Here is a 20,106-nt window from a genome sequence, read left to right as displayed (position 1 = left end):
AAGAGTTAGCTTTTTTCCAAAGGATTTCAGTTTTATAAATTAGGTCTTTAATTAGGAGGCATTTCTAAACACAATTGAGTTTCAGATGCTGCGGGAGGAATTTAAGAGGAGAAGCCAAAGTCATAGGAACCAGTCAGGGCTAGTTACCAAGTAAAAAAAAAAACAAGTACTACCCTAAAAATCTATATTGTCATCTCGTTATTCAGATTTTAAAGGCATCTATAAAACTGCTGCCATAAATTATTCAAACCCCAAGTGACAAGTATATCTGCAACTAGAATGTAGAAACTTTATCCTAGTCATAATTTAACTTGGCTTTTCATCCGTCTTTGGGCTGCTTGGGGAAGGTGTCTGTACTGGCATTTTCCCTTTAGAATAACATTGCCTCTCTATTACACACACACACAAACACACACACACATTTTAAATAATTCGAGATTTCTTGGAAGCTAGAAGATATTTCTGCATAAGATGCACTTTTTCTATAAAACCCTTCTAGGAAGCAAGGTTTGAGTTTCAGGTTTTTTTTGTATGTTTTTAATCTAAGGCAAAATATGCATTATATATAGAGTGCCATCAAGATACAGTAATAAAGAGAGATGGAAATAAGTGCTACGGAATAAAATTTTCCAAGTCATCTCAGTTTTGCAAATCCCAGCATGACAATCTGTAGTGAACATATTGTACAAATAAAGTCTGCGTGGATGCTGCAGACAGAGAGAACTCAGATGTGCAAAGTATTGACAACCACAGAGTTGTTCTCCAGTGTTCCTGGGAGTTGACAGGTTTTTTTTTTTCCTTTTCATCTTTCAGTTGTTAGGAAATGCTTAAATTAGATTTCTACAGGAGTCCCCATTTTTTCTGAATTATCTCCAGATAGGCCCCCATCGGTCTGTGTGCACACAGTGAAGTGGCCCAGGTGCCCTTTGACCTAGGCTCCTTGAGTCCAGACAAGCCAGGGTGCTGGATGAAGAGCACATGTCTGCATTAAGTGGTTGAGAGAATCTTGATTTCTCAGCTCAATTGACCCTTCTTATATTCTCTTCGGGGCTGCTAAGCAGGGCGAGTGTATATAACTCACGTTATCTTATCAAAATGAAGTAGCCACCGTATTGGGGACAGAGGATTGGCAGAAAGCAATGCATGCCTTCAGGTGGTCATGGCTGTCTTCATACCTTGTTTGTTGCCACTTGTTTATCCTGTTTACACTTTAATTGTGCTGACACTCAAGAGTTGCTAACTACTCCCTTGCAGATAATCAGTAATCTCACTGAAAAATTAAGGGGTCATAGGCATTAACTGATTCTTGAATTTTTTTTCTTTTTTTTTTTCATTTGAGAGTCAGGTACAACTGAACTTCATTGCTTCTTTTCTTTTAGATTTTGATCTCTAGGGATAATGAGACATAGGGTTGCAGGGTAAGGTGAGTGCCAGAGAGAAGCATCCCTGCACACCTATGAAAGTTATCCAGCTCATCGTCCCCCATTTTCCTCATGCTGAAGGGCTTTCTTTATCCAGGTTTGATGAGCTTTGTAATTAAATCCCCTGATGCCTTCTGGCACTCAGTGGTGCATACAGAGCCATGGAAAACAGTTCTCAATGCAACTAAAAAAATGTGTGTGTTTTAATGCGGGTGATATCTACGCACATATACGAACAAAATTATCGCAAAGCCCTGATATAAATCCAATTTTGGAACTCTTTGGTATCAATTTCCTTAGATGTCATGTAGTTACATTATAGTTTGTATGTTTTTCTACATCCATTTATTGAGGGCTTCCTCTCTGTTCAGCACTCATAACTGTGTCTATAAGGTCAGATTTATCCCATTTCACAGGCAAGAAAACTGATGTTCAGAGAGACTATAGACTTGGTCAAAAGACTTCAGTGGCAAGCCTAGGATTTGAACCCCAGACAGGTCTGTCTTCAGTTTGGTGGATATCTGCTTAATTTTATCCAAGTCATAATTTCCTTGAAAGGCTGCCACTGTTTGAGTTTAACTTTTGTACTGTTCAAGAATTGTTATTATCCATGAAATAGAGATGGATGGACCATGCTGCTGGCATGGGATCTGGTGGAGGTGAGCTTGGTGAGATGTTTAGATTATTAAGCAAACTAGGTGTAGCTAGTCAGTGGTGTTTAAGGCTGTTGGTCCTGACTCCCATGAACTGAATCACCTGGAACCTCTTGCCCTTCTGCTTTGAATGGGACTTAACATTTAGGAGGTCTTGGCAGGAGATCAGAGAGCAGTTGCAGAAAAGGTCAGGGTACTTCTTCCCACCTCTATCCTGCTTCCTACTGTAGTTCTGGCACCCCTTGTTGACTGCAGCTCCTCCACGGTGGCCTCTCATTTAATCTCCAGCTCCCACTGGGATCTCTTATACTCACTCTTCCCTGCACCCCATCCTCCTTCAAACAGGGGCAGTTGAGATCTCCTGCTTTGCTAGTCTATGGGTATCTCAGACCTACCCATCCTCTGTTAATAGTCCCTTCATTAAGCACTTTCAAAACCCTAGCTGAATGGGCCTCCCTTTTCTGTAAGTACCTCGACTGACCCATGAAGCTATTACAGTATATTTAAATATGCTTGTGATGAAGGATTGACTTTATATTTAAGGTATTAACAATCTCTTCTCATTTCTTCCTGTTCTGTTTTGCAAGAGGTTTACTAGCTGAAGTTGGCCTCGGGATCAAATTCCTAGTTTTAGGATCCTTAGACAGCTTGTTTTATGTGATAATAATTGCTTAGAGGCAATAAGATGGAATAAAACAATTCTAGCAGCCAGAAGTTTTTAATCCAGTCATGTTACTGGTTTTCTGTGGGAATTTGGTCAAGTTCCATGACCACTTTGTGTTTGCTCTCATAGCTATGAAAGGTCAGACTTCACCTAGATTTTGTAAGCTTTGAGCTAGTGAATCCTTTTAATTCCACCTAGGCTTTAATTTGAATTATTAATTTGCAATTGTGTGGGTAAAAAATAAAGAACAGATTATTTTTACTTAAATATCTTCTGCCAGAGTAGCCTGTACAGAGATGTATTCGTAGTGCCTGGGTCCTGGCAAATCTAAACTGCTCACCTTGACACAATCTGCATATTGAATTGTTCTTAGTGTGCTTTCTTAATCAGTTCTATCTTGCCAGCAATGTTCCTTTAATCTGTTTTTTTTTTTTTTTTTTAAGATCTGTTTACTTTTTTCGGTGAGAAAAAAAGAATCATGTGATACATTGTCAGCAAATTCTGTGAAGGTTGGTCTCAGACAAAATTGTTTTGGCCAGAGGAGATTTTTTTTTCCGATAAGTGTTCCAATTTTGCTGTACCCACATTTACGGTACAAGAATAGATACGGGCATTGGTGGTTTGATGTGCTAAGTTGTGTGTGAATTTCTGTAGAACAAGATGAGAGAGATACCTAACCATTAAATTGTGTGCATTTTCTCTACTTAGGAGAGCCAATAACTTTGGGCTTCTGTGAGAAAAGTGGAATCAAGACAGCTGAATCTTCTAGAATCTTAGTGTTGGGAAGGATGTGGAGGCCATCTTGTCCAGTACTCACTCTCAGTGAAGAACAGTCTTCATTGACTCTATAATATCTCTGACAGCTTCTGCTCCAGCTTGGGAATTAGCTTATGTCACCTTTGTTAACACTTCCTTAAGTTAGGCCATGATCAGATCAGCCTCCTTTATCTCAACACCCCTTTCTAGAACTACGTGGGTAATTCTACAGCTCCCTCCCGCACAAGGTAGAGTGGCTCAGAGAGTTAAAATAACCTACTACTGTTTCAATTCTCCTAATCTTTTATTTTTATTTTTTAATGTTATTGTGCTTTTGGTGAAAGTTTGGAGCCCTGGTGGCGCAGTGGTTAAGAGCTTGGCTGGTAACCTAAAGGTTTGCAGTTCGAATCCACCAGCCGCTCCTTGGAAACCCAACAGAGCAGTTCTTCTCTGTCTGTAGGGTCGCTATGAGTCAGAATTAACTCGATGGCAACAGGTTTTGGTTTCAGGTGAAAGTTTACAGAGCAAATTAGTTTCTCATTCAAAAATTTATACACAAATTGTTTTGTGACTTTGGTTTTAGTCCCCTCAATGTGTCAGAACTTTCCCCCTTTCCCTTTATATCCTGGGTTCTCTGTATCCACTCATCTAGTTTTCCTGTCTCCTCCTACCTTGTCTTTGCTTTGGGACAGGTGTTGCCTGTTAGGTCCCACATACTCGATTGAACTAAGAAGCACATTCCTTATGTGTGTTACTATTTATTTTATAGGCCTGTCTAATCTTTGGCTGAAAGGTGGACTTCAGGAGTGGCTTCAGTTCTGAGTTAGCAGGGTGTCCAGGGGCTGTAGTCTCAGGGGTTCCTCTAGTCTCTGTCAAATCAGTAAGCCTGGTCTTTTTTTGTGTATTTGAATTTTGTTCTACATTTTTCTACTGCTCTATTTTATCTCAGCATATTTTCTGAGTCTCTAAAACACATCCATGAACCCCCTGTTAAGACCCTTGTAAGAATGTATTTTCTTAAAGATGTAGCAGTCTGCTTCCATAAAGATTACAGCCTTGGAAACCCTATGGGGCAGTTCTACTCTGTCCTATAGGGTGACTGTGACTTGGAATCCACTTGGTGGCAATAGGTTATATCCTAAGTCAAGTTCTCTGTCCAGTTCCAACTACACTGAGTGTTCAGCCATTCCCTGCCGCCTCCCTGACCAGGATCATGTTCACCATTACAGGATCTCACTGCCAAGAGGAAGGTCAAGATGTCAGGCTCATTCAGCAGTAAACCTGTGGCCTGTCACGGGAGCAGTTGCTTTTAAAATGGGCCCTCTCACTGTTCTCATGGCTGGGAAAAGTTATAACAGCAATTCCAGCAAAATAATTTTGACTTTCTAACAGTCCTTGTCGGGGCTCTCAGGGGCTCCCTCAGAATGAAACGCTGGTTTATATCAGTTGGGAAGACATTCAGAATTCTAGATCCCTTCTGTATCACTAGTTTAAGGGGGAAAATTTATGTATGTACAGTTTCAAGTTCACAAACACTTGTATTGCTGGAGGCATTGGGAAGCCGCCTAATGATTTAAAAAATTTTTTCTTTAATTAAAAAAAAAAAGAGTGTATTTTCTTAGAACAGCCGGGACACGATGGACTGGAAAATGCCAGTGGCTATTTCTGTGAGTACTTGGAGAGGAGTATTTTCCATTATCTCTGATAATGGAAAATCAAGCAAGCAGTTGTGACTGAGAAATCTCCAGCAGCCCTGAGAAATCTCTTAGTAATCACTTTTTCTTGCTGGTGCTGGTGATACATGAAAGTATAAATACAGTCAGAAACTGACTTTTTTAAAACTCAGTGTTTTTATTACTCTATGGATATTTTCATAATAAAATTAAGTATATCTTTCATTTTAATAAATGAAAGAAAATTTACAAATTTGATTTGGAAGTGCAAAAGCTGATCATGATAATAGAAGTTAATCTAAAGCTACTGGTTGGAGCTGCTGTTCCTGTTATTCATTCAGGCAGCATAGCAGCGGAGCCATAAAAAGAAAGAAATAGAACTACTTACCCCAAAAATGGAACAGAGATGAGAAACAGAAAGTTTGGAAACTCTCCTTGGTTTTCATAATTCTGAGGGGCTCTGTTCAAACAGTCCTGTGAGTCTGAGATCAAACCCCTTTCTCTTACCAGTCATCCTCCAGCTTTCAGCTGATGATACCCATTCATTTCCCATCCCTATCCCCATCCTCATCCCAAATAACATACCCATATACAAAGCTGTGAAGAATTCATCTGGTCAGGTACTGGGAGTTCCTTGTTCTCCTACCATCTCTTCAAGATGGTATGGGAAGGGACTGGTCTCTGTAGGTCTAGGAGCTGAAGTATATATATTTGGGGGGATATGCTTAAAAAAAAAATTTTTTTTTTTTTTTTTTTTTTTTTAATGCTTACTGAGGTTAAAAGGAGCTCAAGCCAGGGCTGAGCACCATGGACAAAGGCATGGCAGCATGAAAGTGCATGGTACATTCTGTAAATACACCCCGACCCCCACTGCACCTTTCCTATCATCCATTGCTACATCTGCAGAAGCCCCTTCTCTCCTGACGCCTGTGCTACTTGCTCTTGCCTTTACTCCAGCATGCTCTCACACTTTCCTCAGTAGCTTTACTATCTGGCTCCTACCTCACCATCTTCAGAGCCCTGTCCTCTGCCACCACCCTCAGGAACATTCCTGTGTATGACTCTTATCTCCTTGACAAGGAAATGCCTTTCATCCTTAACACCAATAACCACCATGCCCACACCACTCCATACCACTAGCAAGGTAGCATCTTATAACTTTTGTCAATGCCCTCTAGCCAGAGACCACCAGGAACACACTTACTGGATGAATTGGGTTTATTACTTATTGCAGTCACGGAGACCTCACACCATAGGGAGCCACAAGTGGTATCGCTAAGTAGGAGGGCATTAGAAAGAACTTACAGGACTTTGGTTTGTGTGAGGTGATATTCTGTGAAACTGTTTATGTTCAGCTGGAGAGCCCCAAGGCCTTGCTGTGAAGGCTGGGCCATCTCCTGGATGTCAAAGACTCCTTTTCTTTTTCTCAGTCTTCACCACCAGAACTGCTTTACCTCAGATATTCCCCTTGATCAAAGCCTCTTTAGCCTTCCTCCTCCTCCACCACTCAGCCTGCTCTTATAGCGCATGAGAGGAATTATCCTCAGCACCTCTGTGTTTTCCCAGTTTGTCAGCTTCTTTCTTGGCTCACTTGTTTCCCTGACCAGACAGACACCATGTACTGATGAGCAGTTTTCATGAGGTGCTAATAGTCACCCCCAGTTCTCTCTCCTCTGGTACCTTCAGTTGCTTCCCACTTTGCCAGTCCCTTATCCTAGGTGTGCCTCATCATTCACTATTCCCCTCTCAGGTTTATGAGCACTTCAGCAGCAAGTCATTAAGCTATCAATGTGTTTTCTAGCCCAAGTCTACATTGCTGCCTGGCAATCCTTTTTTGGGTGGGGGGTAGTAATCTTTTTATTCCCTGTTGTACCCTCTGAGGTCACTTTTCCAATAATATCATTCCGTTTCGGCCACCAGCTTCACCTCAAACACCCTCCTTCCAGAAGATGGTCTCAATTTATACTCTAATAAGAAGATTGGAAGGCCATCTCACATGATCTATCTCAACTTCCATGTTCCCTTATTTTTATTTTTTAAATCTCCACCCATTCTTACACCCTTTATCCTCTCTGAAAAGAATTATCTTTCCTTTTCTGACCTAACCTCTCCACTTGTATTTCTGATCCTGTCAGCTCTTCTCAGTAACCCCCCCTCACCTTGTTTCCTCCCCCTCAGTCTTACAGTCTTTTCATGCTGACTCCTTCCCTTCAAAATGAAATTCCGAGGCAGTAGAAATTCTTAGGAAGTGATCTTTCTTGGCTCTGCCTACTTCCTCCTCATTCATTCACACCTTAAGTTTTGTGGTTACTTAACATCTCACCCACTGACCTTACATGATCTCATCATCACTTTTTCTTAGACTTGCCATCTTTGTAAACCTTACCACATCAGATGAGCTTCTTCCTTGAACCTCCTGATACAGAACTCTCCAAGTTTTCTTCTGGCTCGTCTTGGTTTTTGTCTTCATAATCTCTACAAGTAGGTTTTCTCCATGAGTCTGCCACACACTCTTTTTATCTCTTCCCCTCCTCTTTGTATTTTTCTTCCATCTCTCTTGTTTTCATGGTTCCCTCTCTCTTCTGCTCCCCCTTAACAATCTCATCTACTCCCAAAACTTGAATGACTCATAAATTTGTCTCTCTCCTTGACCTTTTCCCAGGGATTTAGTTCTTTATTTCTAACTGCCTGCTAAGCATCTACAATAGGACATTTCCTGAGCACATCAGATTTCTGAAACCAGGTTAATCAGTCTCACCAGAACCAGGTCCTCCTCCTACAATTTCTGACTGATTGATTGGCATTCCTGTCCATTCAGCAACTCATGGTCATCTTTGATTATCAAATTCCATAGGTTCTATTTTGGGATTGTCTCTTACATTCATCTCATTTTAAGGTATTCACCCAGCTATATATATGTTGTTATTGGGCCTATTATCAGTTAAGGTCAGGGAGCTTGTGGCATTCATCTCGGCTTACCACTTAGTGTCCAACACAATGCCTTCCCAAAGGAGGTCCTCACTATTTGTTGAGTAAAAAATTAGGAACTAAGTATTTTAATGCTTTACATTATGAAGTATTCATCATTGAACATATTTCCCATCATTATTTCTGTTAATACTTTTGTTCTTAACCCAGCAAGCAGCAGAATGGAGTTTTATACCTAGAACCTTTTTTTTTTTTTTAAATCAGTTGGATATACTTTGTTTTTTTGTTTTTGTTTTTTTAATTTTTATTGTGCTTCACGTGAAATTTTACAAATTAAGTCAGTCTCTCATACAAAACCTTATATACACCTTGCTGTACACTCCTAGTTGGAAACCCTGGTGGCATAGTGGTTAAGTGCTACAGCTAGCTGCTAACTAAGAGGTTAGCAGTTCAAATCCGCCAGGCGCTCCTTGGAAACTCTATGGGGCAGTTCTGTTCTGTCCTATAGGGCCGCCATGAGTCGGAATCGACTCAACGGCAGTGGGTATATACTCCTAGTTGCTCTACCCCTAATGAGACAGCACATTCCTTCTCTCCACCCTGTGTTCCATGTCCATTCAGCCAACTTCTGTCCCCCTGGGCCTTCACATCTCTCCAGACAGGAGCTGCATCTTGGTGGTGGTACTTTTGCTCTTTTTTAGCAGGAGTAATTAGTTAAGGATACATGGGTCAGGAGACATTAATTTCACCTTCCTCCTTGAGAGCCAGGTATAATATATTGGGTTATTGTCTTTTTACGGCAATTTTAGGTAACTTACATCTCCCTTTTTACATTGATTTTTCTGCTTTTTACCTTCTTTATTTTTTAACAGATTTTCTAAATGGAAACCATCCCAATGACATAAGATGCTATTGATAGTATATCAATATGATTCAGCTCTTCCCCTGCCCAGCAGAGTGTGGCCGCTCTGTGCACAGCCATGTAATACATGTGAGTTACACAGACATTAGAGAGGCCTTTCCCATTCATATGTATGTGCGTCATTCGTGGAAGTTAATAATGCCATAGATCACGTGCATGTAGAATGTAAAATGTACTTCAGGATGACAGCAGACTCATATAGAATGAATATTGGCTTACTATTAGAGGAAACCAGGGAAAGATTTTTGTCATTTCGTATCTACTGTTTACTGAATTATTTGTCGGTCTCTGTGTATCCGTGTATCTCAGACCCTCAGTCTGCCTTTTTTTTTTTTTTTTTTTTGTCAATATGTGCCTCCCTTTCCAGCCACTTTATTTCACTCCAGCCACATGGATAACAAAAGAACCCTTTGGAGAAATGAAAGATAGCAATTACACATTGGTATTCATGTTACCAGAGTCACACTGATGTCCTTGGGGAGTTTAACAATGAGTATCCAACATTAATTGCCATAGTAGCTGCGTGTCTGACCTTGCTGAAATGTAATACATCATTTTTACATAGTAAAATTATTTGCCACTAAAAGATTAAAACAGAATGATCATAAAATTGTATTACTGTTTAGAATGACTAATATTTTTTGTTGTGAAGAAAATCCTGGAGACTCAATTGACTAAGTGCCTACATTGTCTTAGGAATCAGGACACCAGGCACTGAAATGCCAATTTCTGTCACTGATTTGTTGGCAATTGTGGCAAGATTAGGTGGCCCAGTGGTTAAGAGCTCGGCTGTTAACCAAAAGATTAGCAGTTCTAATCCTCCAGTGCTCTTTGGAAATCCTATGGGGGAGTTCTACTCTGTCTTATAGGGTTGCTATGAGTCGAAATCGACTCGAAGGCAACAGATTTGGGTTTTTTATCCTTATGAAGGAGGAGTCCTGGTTGTGCAGTGGTTAAGCACTCAGCTGCTAACTGAAAGGTCGGTGGTTCACAACCACCAGGTGTTCCACAAGAGAAAGATGTGGCAGTCAGCTTCCATAAAGATAATGGCCTTGGAAACCCTATGGGGCAGTTCTTCTCTGTCCTATAGGGTTACTATGACTTGGAATAGATGGCAACAGGTTTGGTTTTTATCCTTATGAAAGGTGAATAAAATACATTGACACCCCTGATAGGTCTATGGCACTGACTAATAAGATGCAGTGGATATAGTACTTTTTTTTTTCTCATGAAAATATACTTAACAACACATACCCCATGTAAATAATTTCTGCGTGTACAACTCAGTAACGTTGACTACATTCTTCAAGTTCTGCAGTCATTCTTGCTGTCCTTTTCCAAATTGTTCCACCATGAATATCGTACTTTTTGTCCATTGAGGAAAACTAACCTTTTATAATTATATGAATTGGAATCGACTCAATGGCACTGGATTGTTTTGTTTTTTTATAGGGTCGCTATGAGTTGGAATCCGCTTGATGATAATGGGTTGGGTTTCTTTTTTTTTTTTTAGATAGGAGAAACGTATTAGAAATCCTAGGACATGTTTCACTTTTAAAAGAAGTGACATCATTTTTTAAAGTGAAGCCTACTTGCAATCAACTTTTTTTGCTTTAATCTTTTGTCAAAATCATCAGAACTACAGAAGCTAGATTTTCTTATGCGCGTTTCCTGTTCTTTCTTCCCTGGGCTGCCCTTGCACTGACTTGGTGTCACACTCCGGGAGGATTTCACACTAACCTCTCTGGAAGCACTCATCACTCAGAGCCTGAGTTCACCCTGCTGGGTCAGCAGTGAGGCCCTCCCCACGGACAGTGCCACGTCAGCGGCCACACTCACTGGGACTGTGGAAGCTGTGTGAGCAGAAATGAATGATTGTTCAGCCTGCTCTCCGTTTTTAAAAGGAACTGAGATGAAGGAAGTCAGTGCACTCACCCATGACATACAAATTTCAGCTAGATGAGATTCTAACTAGAGATCCATTTTTGCTTCTACTCTGGCAAAACAAGTGCATGATAAATTTGAAGGCCCTCTGAAACCTGGGGGGGGAAAAACCCTGAATGGGTCGTTTTTAGCCCACCTTTTAATGTAAGGCTGTGATGTAAATGAATGTGTATCTACAACTACTTAGTATGGTTTGCTTATTGTTTTAGTGTTTAAATAATGTTGTAATTTTAATAGCCTAAGTGATTGTTTAATAGGCATTAGCCAGGTAAAAGAGATTATATAGTACATATTCAGTTAGTATTTTGTGCTTTTTGAAACTTTAAACTTTGGATTGTCTAATTCAAATTGTTCAGGTAGTTCTTAAAATGAATTCTCTGAGTTCCCCACTCCCCCCCGCCCCCCGTTTCCTTTATTCATGTCCCTCTCCATAAAAGTTGATCCTGGATACTGTACCATTAGAAGTAGATTCTTCACCAGGCTTCTCATTGATTCTGAGTCTTTCAAAGAAATCATGATGTAAAGCAACTCCAAAAAATGTAACTTCAGTTAGCTTTTGTCCCCCTTTTTCATTTTCTCTCTCCTTTTCCTTCTTGCATCCATCACTGCCATCCGAAATTAAAGCAAGATGATGAAGTCACGACTGTTCAAGTTAAAGAGCAAGACCAAAACGTCCTGGTGTTGAAAAAAGTGCCCGGCGGTGGCCCAGCCCCCACGTCTGGGAGTACAGAGAACGATTGGAGGTGAGAGATCCCCCCTGCAGCCTCAGAGGCACGCGCTCCTGTTTCCTTTTCCCTGCCTGCTTTCCCTCCTCTTGCTCCATCTCACTTGCTCCCTCTGCCTCCTCTTCCCTCCCTCCCTCTCTTTTCTCTCCGCCTATTGAGCGTTCAAGCGGACTGCAGAGCTCTTAGCAGCTAGATGGATTCAGTTCCCCGAGAAAGGACAGAGATGGCAAGATCTTTTAGCTTTTAGGGGATGCCTTTGTTACTAACTGTTCACAATGGGCAGCTCCCGGCTGAGGGTCTTTGACCCTCATTTAGAGAGGAAGGATCCTGCGGCGCTCTCAGATCGAGAGCTGCCCTTGCCTACCTTCGATGTGCCTTATTTCAAATACATTGATGAGGAGGATGAGGACGATGAATGGAGCAGCCGCTCACAGTCTTCCACTGAGGATGACTCAGTGGACTCTCTGCTCTCTGACAGATACGTGGTGGTGTCCGGGACGCCGGAGAAGATTTTGGAGCATCTTTTGAATGACTTGCACCTGGAAGAAGTCCAGGACAAAGAAACAGGTAAGGCACAGGTCTCCTGCTTCCAGACTCACAGCAGCTGATGCTCATGTCAGTATGGTTAGGGGCAAGGCTCTCACTGCTAGCCCAAACCAGAGTGGGTGGAAATAGCTTTTGCTTTGTATGGCTCCCCCTTTGCCCTGTGTCATTTTGTTTTAATCCAGTAAATGGACACATGTAGATCCCAAACAGCTGCCTGGAAAGTGGCACTACAGAGAAAATTCCGTGAAGGCAGATGATCTTGCTTCTTTGGCAATTTTTACCAAATCTCACCTAAAGGTAGTTGGCGAGACACAGTGTTCAATGTGAAGAAATTCAAGGGGTGTGTGTGGGGATGGGGCGGGGGAAGGATAGTTAGCAAGCGTTCACCTAATATCTCAGAAGTGCTGAGCTGGGGGGAGTAGCCTCCCTGCCGAAATGTCCACAATTAATGCAACTACTCAGCAACTACATGCCCAGCAGCAACTTCTGTTGTTTGTTTCTTTTTTTCCAAGTGTCTTTAAACTGCCTGCTCAGAGCAAGCCCTGGTGTGCAGAATATAATACTTACAGCTTTTTCACAGCAGACATTATAATTCACCTGCCTTATTGATCGGACTTCTTGTCCTTTTTATTTAATCTGGGAGCAAAATATCCATTTAGCTTTCGCATCCATCCATTTTTGGTTAACACTACCACTTCATTTACAAAATGACTTACTCAGACTTCCTTTATCACAGAAGGGAGAGCAGTAGCTTTTCTTAACCAGAATTTGTAATTTGTTCCAGTCTGGAGTAATTATTCCCATGAATAGGCCTCTAGGCTGCAGCTTGAATTCTGCATCTTGATCTCTTGGTTAAAATGCACTTTTTTGCAGCCACCATAGCACCTGTGATGGCCTCAGTTTGCAATATGTTGACTGCATCAAGAAAAGGCGGTTGTACACTGTATTAGTGCAGGGAAACCCCTTAGGTTTTTACCGTACAGAAGGTAGTGTAAATTGACAGATTAAGTGGAAGCAAGAGTTTCCTTGTGTCCCAGTAGTTTTGTCTGCACACAATTGATGTCTGGGTCTCTACTGCGTTCTAAAGGATATTGAGAAAAAGAAGGATGTGTGAAATATCTAAACTGGTATTTTTAAAAAAACAGAAAAATGACCCAATTGTGTATCCTACAGTCATAATTTGAACCTCAAAATTCAAATAAATGCCTTATTTTGCTTATGTTTTGGGAGAAAATTAATGGTTGTCGTTTATATGCATAAAAAATAAGCTAAAAGAAAAATCGTATTGTCATGCCATTTGTCGGGTTGTTTTTTGTATTCTACAGATTAATAGTTTGTGTATCTGAGCACTGTTCTCATGTTCTGCTTCATCAGGTATGATCATCCTGGAACTGGGTATAATTTTCCATATGCTGATGACCAGACTGCTTTACGCAGGTGGTGAGGACTAGATTACAGGCTAGTTGTCTGTTACGGAAAGGACGTCTTTAAACATGGGTAGAGTTTTGGGAAGGCTGAATGTTTGCTTATTTTAATATAAGACTTTGTGCCTAGTTAATATTATTAAGCATAGAAATTATTAAAGCCAACACTAGGCCTACATTGATTTCTTTTTTACTTTCTTTTAGAATTTGTCACTAGCTTGTTTTCTTTTTACCTTTGAGAGAAATGGCCCAGGTGCCCATTAGCACGTTCCAACTATTTAACACTGGGAATGGAAAATCACCGTCATTACTGTTGCTGATGCCAGTAGTTGCCTGTGGTTGTTGGGAAATGGTGATATATATGGTGCCTAGTGACTTTCACTCCACTCTTTTCTCAGTTATACCAACGCTGGCATCAAATATATCACTTCAGCCATGTGCTCAGGACTCAGTAGCTTGACCCTTGTAGCACCACCAAAAGCAGGGCAGGAAGGGGCCAGTTGGGGTCAGGCTCACCTGGTTCTAGTTCATTTCCATAGTTTGAGGTAGAGCACTTGTGAAACTTCAGATTTGTACAGAGACATCTGAGGAAAAAAATGGTAACACTTTTTCTCCCTATTAAATGAGACTTTTATTGGGGGGGAGTCAGTTTTGGAGAAAGTGCTTGACATGTGAATCATAGAGACACTTAAGTGCGAGTCATGTGTAGTTCTTCAAAACTTCAACTAAGCACTTGAAAATACAACAGAAAAGCCATCATGTGAGTTTTGTTGATACAATTAAAAGAAATATAATAAAAATAAAATAAATTTCATGTGCAAATTGAAGAAAAGTGATTATTAGTTTGCTCTAGTTTGAATATTAAGTGAATCAGATATTTAAAGTATTCAAGGCCCCTTGTCACTGACAGAGGTGGAGTCTACTTTTTTATCTTGGTCAGGTTGGCAGCCCTCATCATAAAAGGCCTGTGTGTATAAGAACCTAATAGTTACATAAACCATATGGAAGACAGATGGAGGAAAATGAGAAGGGGCAGCAATAAAAGTATACTGCAGCGTTTTTATGTTCTTGAGCGCCCCTTTTAGGGAGATGGAGCCATATGGGGCCGCGTGGAGCCATATGGTGGTCCTCCCTGTGGCCCCCAATGGTGATGGGAGGAAAGACTAGATGAGAGGAAATAAATGGTCCTGGACGCTGGGATGAGTCTGTCTGGATTCTTACATCCTACATTCCTGCACCCCCCAGAGGCTGGGGAAGATAACTGAGTTCGGGAGGAGAGTAATTTCCCATCTCTTTCCCACAAAAGTCACTTCATTATGGAAATGTAGGTGCAGGCTCAATAGAGAAGACCTTCTAAGCTTACACAGGACAAGTTGAAGTGGTTACTAATTGATGTTAACATGCAAATGGCAGAAAGTAGGTGTAATTGGATGGAATAGGAAGGAGAATGCCAGGGTATGTGAAGGGCTATTGAGATGATTTAATGCATTTCTATTGCTACCTTAATTAAGAAAAGAATAGAAAACAAGTAAGGAATTTATATAGTACTCTTATCACCAAATCAGGCTGGGTTATAAAAATAAATTTTAAGATGCTTAAAAGCAACCTTACTAATGATTTTCCTGAGTAATTTGGTCCACACAAAACTTCCCATACTTATTTTCTCAATCCCTTATGTGTATACCTTTCCTCACTGGTAGTGCCAGGCACAAAGAGTCATCTAGTATCTGTGGAATGAATGACTTTTTTTTTTTAATTCTAAAATAGAAAATGAATAGAAAACGCTAAGAGGGAACAAGAAAACCAACCAAGCTTTTGGGTCTTCCTTTGCCATCAGCTTTGGAATCTTCCTGATTATCTCCCTTCTGTTTGGTAAATTAGCAATAACACTCCCAAGTAACAAACAGCAGTGAAGTTCAGTTTAATCTAAATTTCTTAACATTTCTACCTTTACTTCATAATTCTTCACTGCTTAAAATGTAAAACTATTTGAGTCTGATAAGGAGATATTTATTCGTGAACATGGAAAGTGATTGAAGCGGTTTTCAAAATTTTCCATTTCTTTCAAGGTTTAGGCCTGTCTTGAAATATTTGGGATGTTAGAGAAGAACCAAACACTTTCTGCAACTTTGTCTTTCATCTCCCCAGAAAGAGGGTAGACATCATTGGGCACCCCCAGCCTGGGAGAATTACAAGGAAGGCAAGGAAAAAAACTAGGAGGTATGGGCAGAGGAAGTGGAGGGATGGCGTGGCAGGTTCTGACCCAGCTGTGGTCTGCAGGGGCCACTGCTCTTATTTAACCCTTTCTCCTCCCTGGGAAGGATAAAGTCTACTTTGCTTAAACATGCTTCTGTTGGGAGCAATGGTTTCTATTTCAAAGCAGGAAAAAAACACCATGTATCAGAGAGATGATGTGGAGAAAAACCTTATTGATTTTTCTTTCTAAACCTGTGTTATAACAGGCCTACCTCAGGGAGACCCTAAAAGGAAATACATTGTTTGTTCTCCTCATCCTTCTTGTGATTTCTCCCAGATCCTGTTTCCATATTCTTTATTCATCTTAAGAAAACTTACTCATTTTCACAGGTTTTCAAGAACACCAAGCAAAGAGAGAGAATAGGATAGACAGAATATGTAAAGTCAGGTAAAGCCTACCATCTGAATCTCATTAGGCCTGGCCTGATTTGTTCAAGGCATGGCTGGGTGTTTTTTTTAACTCCATGATGTTATCATTCAGTATTTTCTATTAATGTGTATTCTGTGTGGAAATGTCTGCTTAGCCTGTTTCCATCTTTTCCTGGATATCTCAGTGTTGGTGGTATGCTGTCAGCCACACATAGTAGGTTGAACATACTACTGAGGAAAAAAGAAACATTGCTGTTGAGTCAATTCCGACTCATAGTGACCCTGTAGGACAGGGTAGAACTGCCCCTTAGGGTTTCTAAGCAGTGGCTGGTGGATTTGAACTGCCCACCTTTTAGATTAGCAGCCGAACTCTTAATTACTGTGTCACCAGGGCTCTAATTGAGGAAGTGAGGTAAAATTACTGTTTCACAACCTCTGTCAGAGTGCCTGATTTATGTTACAGGGCTGTCTCCTTCAGCTGACAAAGTCCAGATTCTTAATGGGCAGCTTAGTGGCTTTTTTAGAGCATTGCACTGCGAGCACCTTGAGTTAAGCAAGGACAGGCACCTCATTTTTTATTAACTTTTTAAAATTTCCTCTCCTGCCAACACCCCAATAGTCATGTCATGAATGTTTGTTATGAAAGAAAAGGAAGTTAAGAATGTTTTTTATCTGATCACTGAAAAGGTAGACAATTTAGGTGAAGGTCTTCCTTCATTGCCTTGCCTTTAAGATTTCTGAAAAAATGTTGGGTACCTCTGTTCCAGGCTTCCTCTTCTAGGTCACCAGGCCCTAGCCCTGCAGCAGCATGGCTCCTACAGGACTAAAACTTTTTGAGAGCAGGCAGAAAATTTTGTAGATGGTAGTAAGTCTCTTCGTGATTTTGTAGAAAGGGTCATTTTAAAGACTACCAATGCCTGGGTCCCACCCCGAAAGATTCTGACTCAATTGACCTAAAGGTTAAGGCTCCGGTGCTATGGGCATTAAAAGCTCCCCAGGTGATGCTAATACTCAACCATGTATGAGAACCACTGAAATAGAACACTGACTTTATTTCACGTTTTTTTTTTTTTTTAGATTAATTCCAGGTTTCTAACGGTGGTACGTTTTCCTCTGAGAGTTAGGGGCATCATTTCCCCTTTTCTCTATGTCTTCAGCCCCCGCAGCTCTTCCTTTCCAGCTCCCCACACCCTCTCCAATGCTTTATGAGCCTCAGTCTCCTGTTCACTGGCTAGTTCTGCCCTGGAGCTTCTGCAGCCAGAGGTCAAAATTCGTAAACCTGTACTGCTGGTCCATCCACTGTAGTGATTTTAGAAAAACGGAACCGTCAGAGGGGAAAGAGGTACTGGACACCAGCTGTGTGTCCAGCTCTTGGAATGAAGAGGTGATGATATAATGAATAAAACTGATTCAGACTTTCGCAAGGGTTCTATGTAGGGTCTTGAACTGGTTTGAACCAGTTAGGTCATGGTATATGAAGCAAAACTGGAACAGACTTGAATTTTTAAAATTTGGGTGATCCAGAACCATTACCAGATGGGGAAAAATTACAGGTCAGAGCCCTGGAATAGGAGACTCAGAAGAGGTGTAGTGAGCCCTTTCAGGAGCCTAATGTGTGAGACTGGATTATTGCCAGGACTGAGGAGCGTGACATACAGAGCAGAGTGGTGGGCCACCACCTTTGAACTCAGCACCTCTGTTTCTGACTGTGCAAAATCCAACGGCAAGAGGTTTGGTTGCTATGTAACATGTACACTGCCCTTGTTTTTTAAGAGCGAGATTAAGTTTCTTGAAGGACTCTGACCCATAATTTTACCCATTCTGGTTGTTCTGGTTCACCCAAATTTTAACAATTCAGGTCTATTCTGGTGTCACTTCCTTGGCCATGATTGATGGCGAAGAACCGGTTTCAAGCCCTGGTTCTATCACACTACAGTAATCTCTGGATGGGTGGCCCTTATGTCTCACATTTCTTTCTTCTGTAAGAAATAATGTTTTAAAGAAGAAGAAAATGTACAGAGCAAAATAGAAATGGTATAAAGCCTTGAGTCCCAGACCTGGGCTCCATTAATAACTAGCCTGCGACCTTGTGCAAGTTATAAACTAGATGGTCTCTGAAGTGCATTCGTTCACTGAAACTGTTTGAGTCAAAGGAATCTATATCAATCTCTTTCCTTTCAAAATACATTACCGGTAAAACCAGTTGATTCCAACTCATAGTGACCCCGTGTGTGCAGAGTAGAATGGCTCCATAGGGTCTTCAAGGGTGTGACCTTTCAGAAGCAAATCACTAGGTCTTTCTTCTGAGGCACAATCTGAGTGGGTCCAAACCACCAACCTTTCGGTTAGTAGTCCCGTACTTACCCACTTGCACCACTCAGGGACTCCACAGTATGTCACAGAACTGTAGAAATCCGGGGGAGATCTAGATAACCTCCAGAATCACACAGTTATTTTGTGTTAAAACTAACATCACTTAGCCACTGCACAAGGGGTTAGGATATTTGGTCTGACTTCATGTTACTTTTTATTACTGCTACATTTTTTCAGCCTCATAGAGCAGTTAGAATGTTGATGTGGTATTAAACTTGGAATCCCAGGCTCAGTGGCTCTACCTGGTGATGATTTAAGTGTGTTTGTGTATAACCTTGTCCAATGGGAAACTTTTTAAGTTCCTTTGAGAAATTAGGTTATAACATTTCCAAAGAATAGCTGTGATTTATCACCTAGTAGTAAAATCCATCTACAGAGTTTTATTACCAAGCCATTTTAGGTTATTCAGAAACAGTCTGTTGGAGGAGAAAGGTGGCTTTTTTCCTCCAGTGATGAAATACACTACATCATATCTGTTACACGTGTTAGTCATTCCCTTGTAATTCCTTTTGCATTTTACCTTGCATAGTGTTCTGTAGGAAACCCCGGTGGTGTAGTGGTTAAGTGCTACGGCTGCTAACCAAAGGGTCGGCAGTTTGAATCTGCCAGGCGCTCCTTCGAAACTCTATGGGGCAGTTCTACTCTGTCCTATAGGGTCGCTATGAGTCGGAATCGACTCGAGGGCAGTGGGTTTATTTTTTCTGGGTAGTGTTCTGTAATAAAACATAACAGCACATTTAATTCTGTAATAAAACATAACAGCACATATAAGTCTGTATATGCTCCTGAACGAATACCTTAGAAAAATTTAATTCCTTCATTCCACAAATATCTTTTGACCTCCTACTATGGACCAAACACTGGCCTAGATGCTGGGGATATAGCTGTGAAAGAAATAGAAAAACTCCTTACCTTCCTGGGGTTTATATGCTTATGGAGGGAGTCAGACAATAAACAAAATAAATAGGAAAACATTGTATATTAAATGGTGGGTGCTCAATAACCAATATCATTACAGACACTAGTTTAGGATACCTATATCCATGAATTTTTAAAAGTAAAGAAGGTGGGGAATGTTTCAATTTATTTAACATATTTTAAGAATGATCATGAAACCTCTGAACCTACTCAATGAAATCCAGAACCAAAGGAAATTGAATTAATTGAAATAAAAGAAATACCATAAAAGAAGTAAAAGAAATTTGAAGTAGGTGTAGCTGTCCCCTGGCGGTGCTATCCCCTGGCGGTGCTAGCTGCGCAGCAGGCAGGCAGCCGTGGAATCTGCATCCCTGGAAAGGGTTGATAAGGGTATCAGCATTTTACCATCTTGAGCTGTGAAAATAGCTTTCTCAGAGACAAATAACTAGACTAGGTTGCCACTTGAGGTCTTTTTCAGCTTTATGAACCTGTCACTTTTAAATATTAGGTTAATTTTGTTTGCATATATGCTAA

General features: G+C 40.8%; 1 protein-coding gene across 2 annotated transcripts in view; it reads left to right on the top strand.

The window, feature by feature from the left end:
- RAPGEF5 (Rap guanine nucleotide exchange factor 5) overlaps positions 1 to 20,106 on the top strand; it is a 271,965-nt gene that overhangs the window by 179,878 nt on the left and 71,981 nt on the right. For both annotated transcript variants that reach the window (XM_049894492.1, XM_049894491.1), the window contains exons 10-11: positions 11,586 to 11,704; positions 12,165 to 12,253. In XM_049894492.1, coding sequence (XP_049750449.1) covers positions 11,586 to 11,704; positions 12,165 to 12,253 — 208 coding nt within the window. The remainder of the gene's footprint in view (positions 1 to 11,585; positions 11,705 to 12,164; positions 12,254 to 20,106) is intronic.

This window comes from Elephas maximus, chromosome 8 (genome assembly GCF_024166365.1).
Source record: "Elephas maximus indicus isolate mEleMax1 chromosome 8, mEleMax1 primary haplotype, whole genome shotgun sequence".
NCBI lineage: Eukaryota > Metazoa > Chordata > Mammalia > Proboscidea > Elephantidae > Elephas > Elephas maximus.
This window is presented reverse-complemented; position numbering and strand designations above follow the sequence as displayed.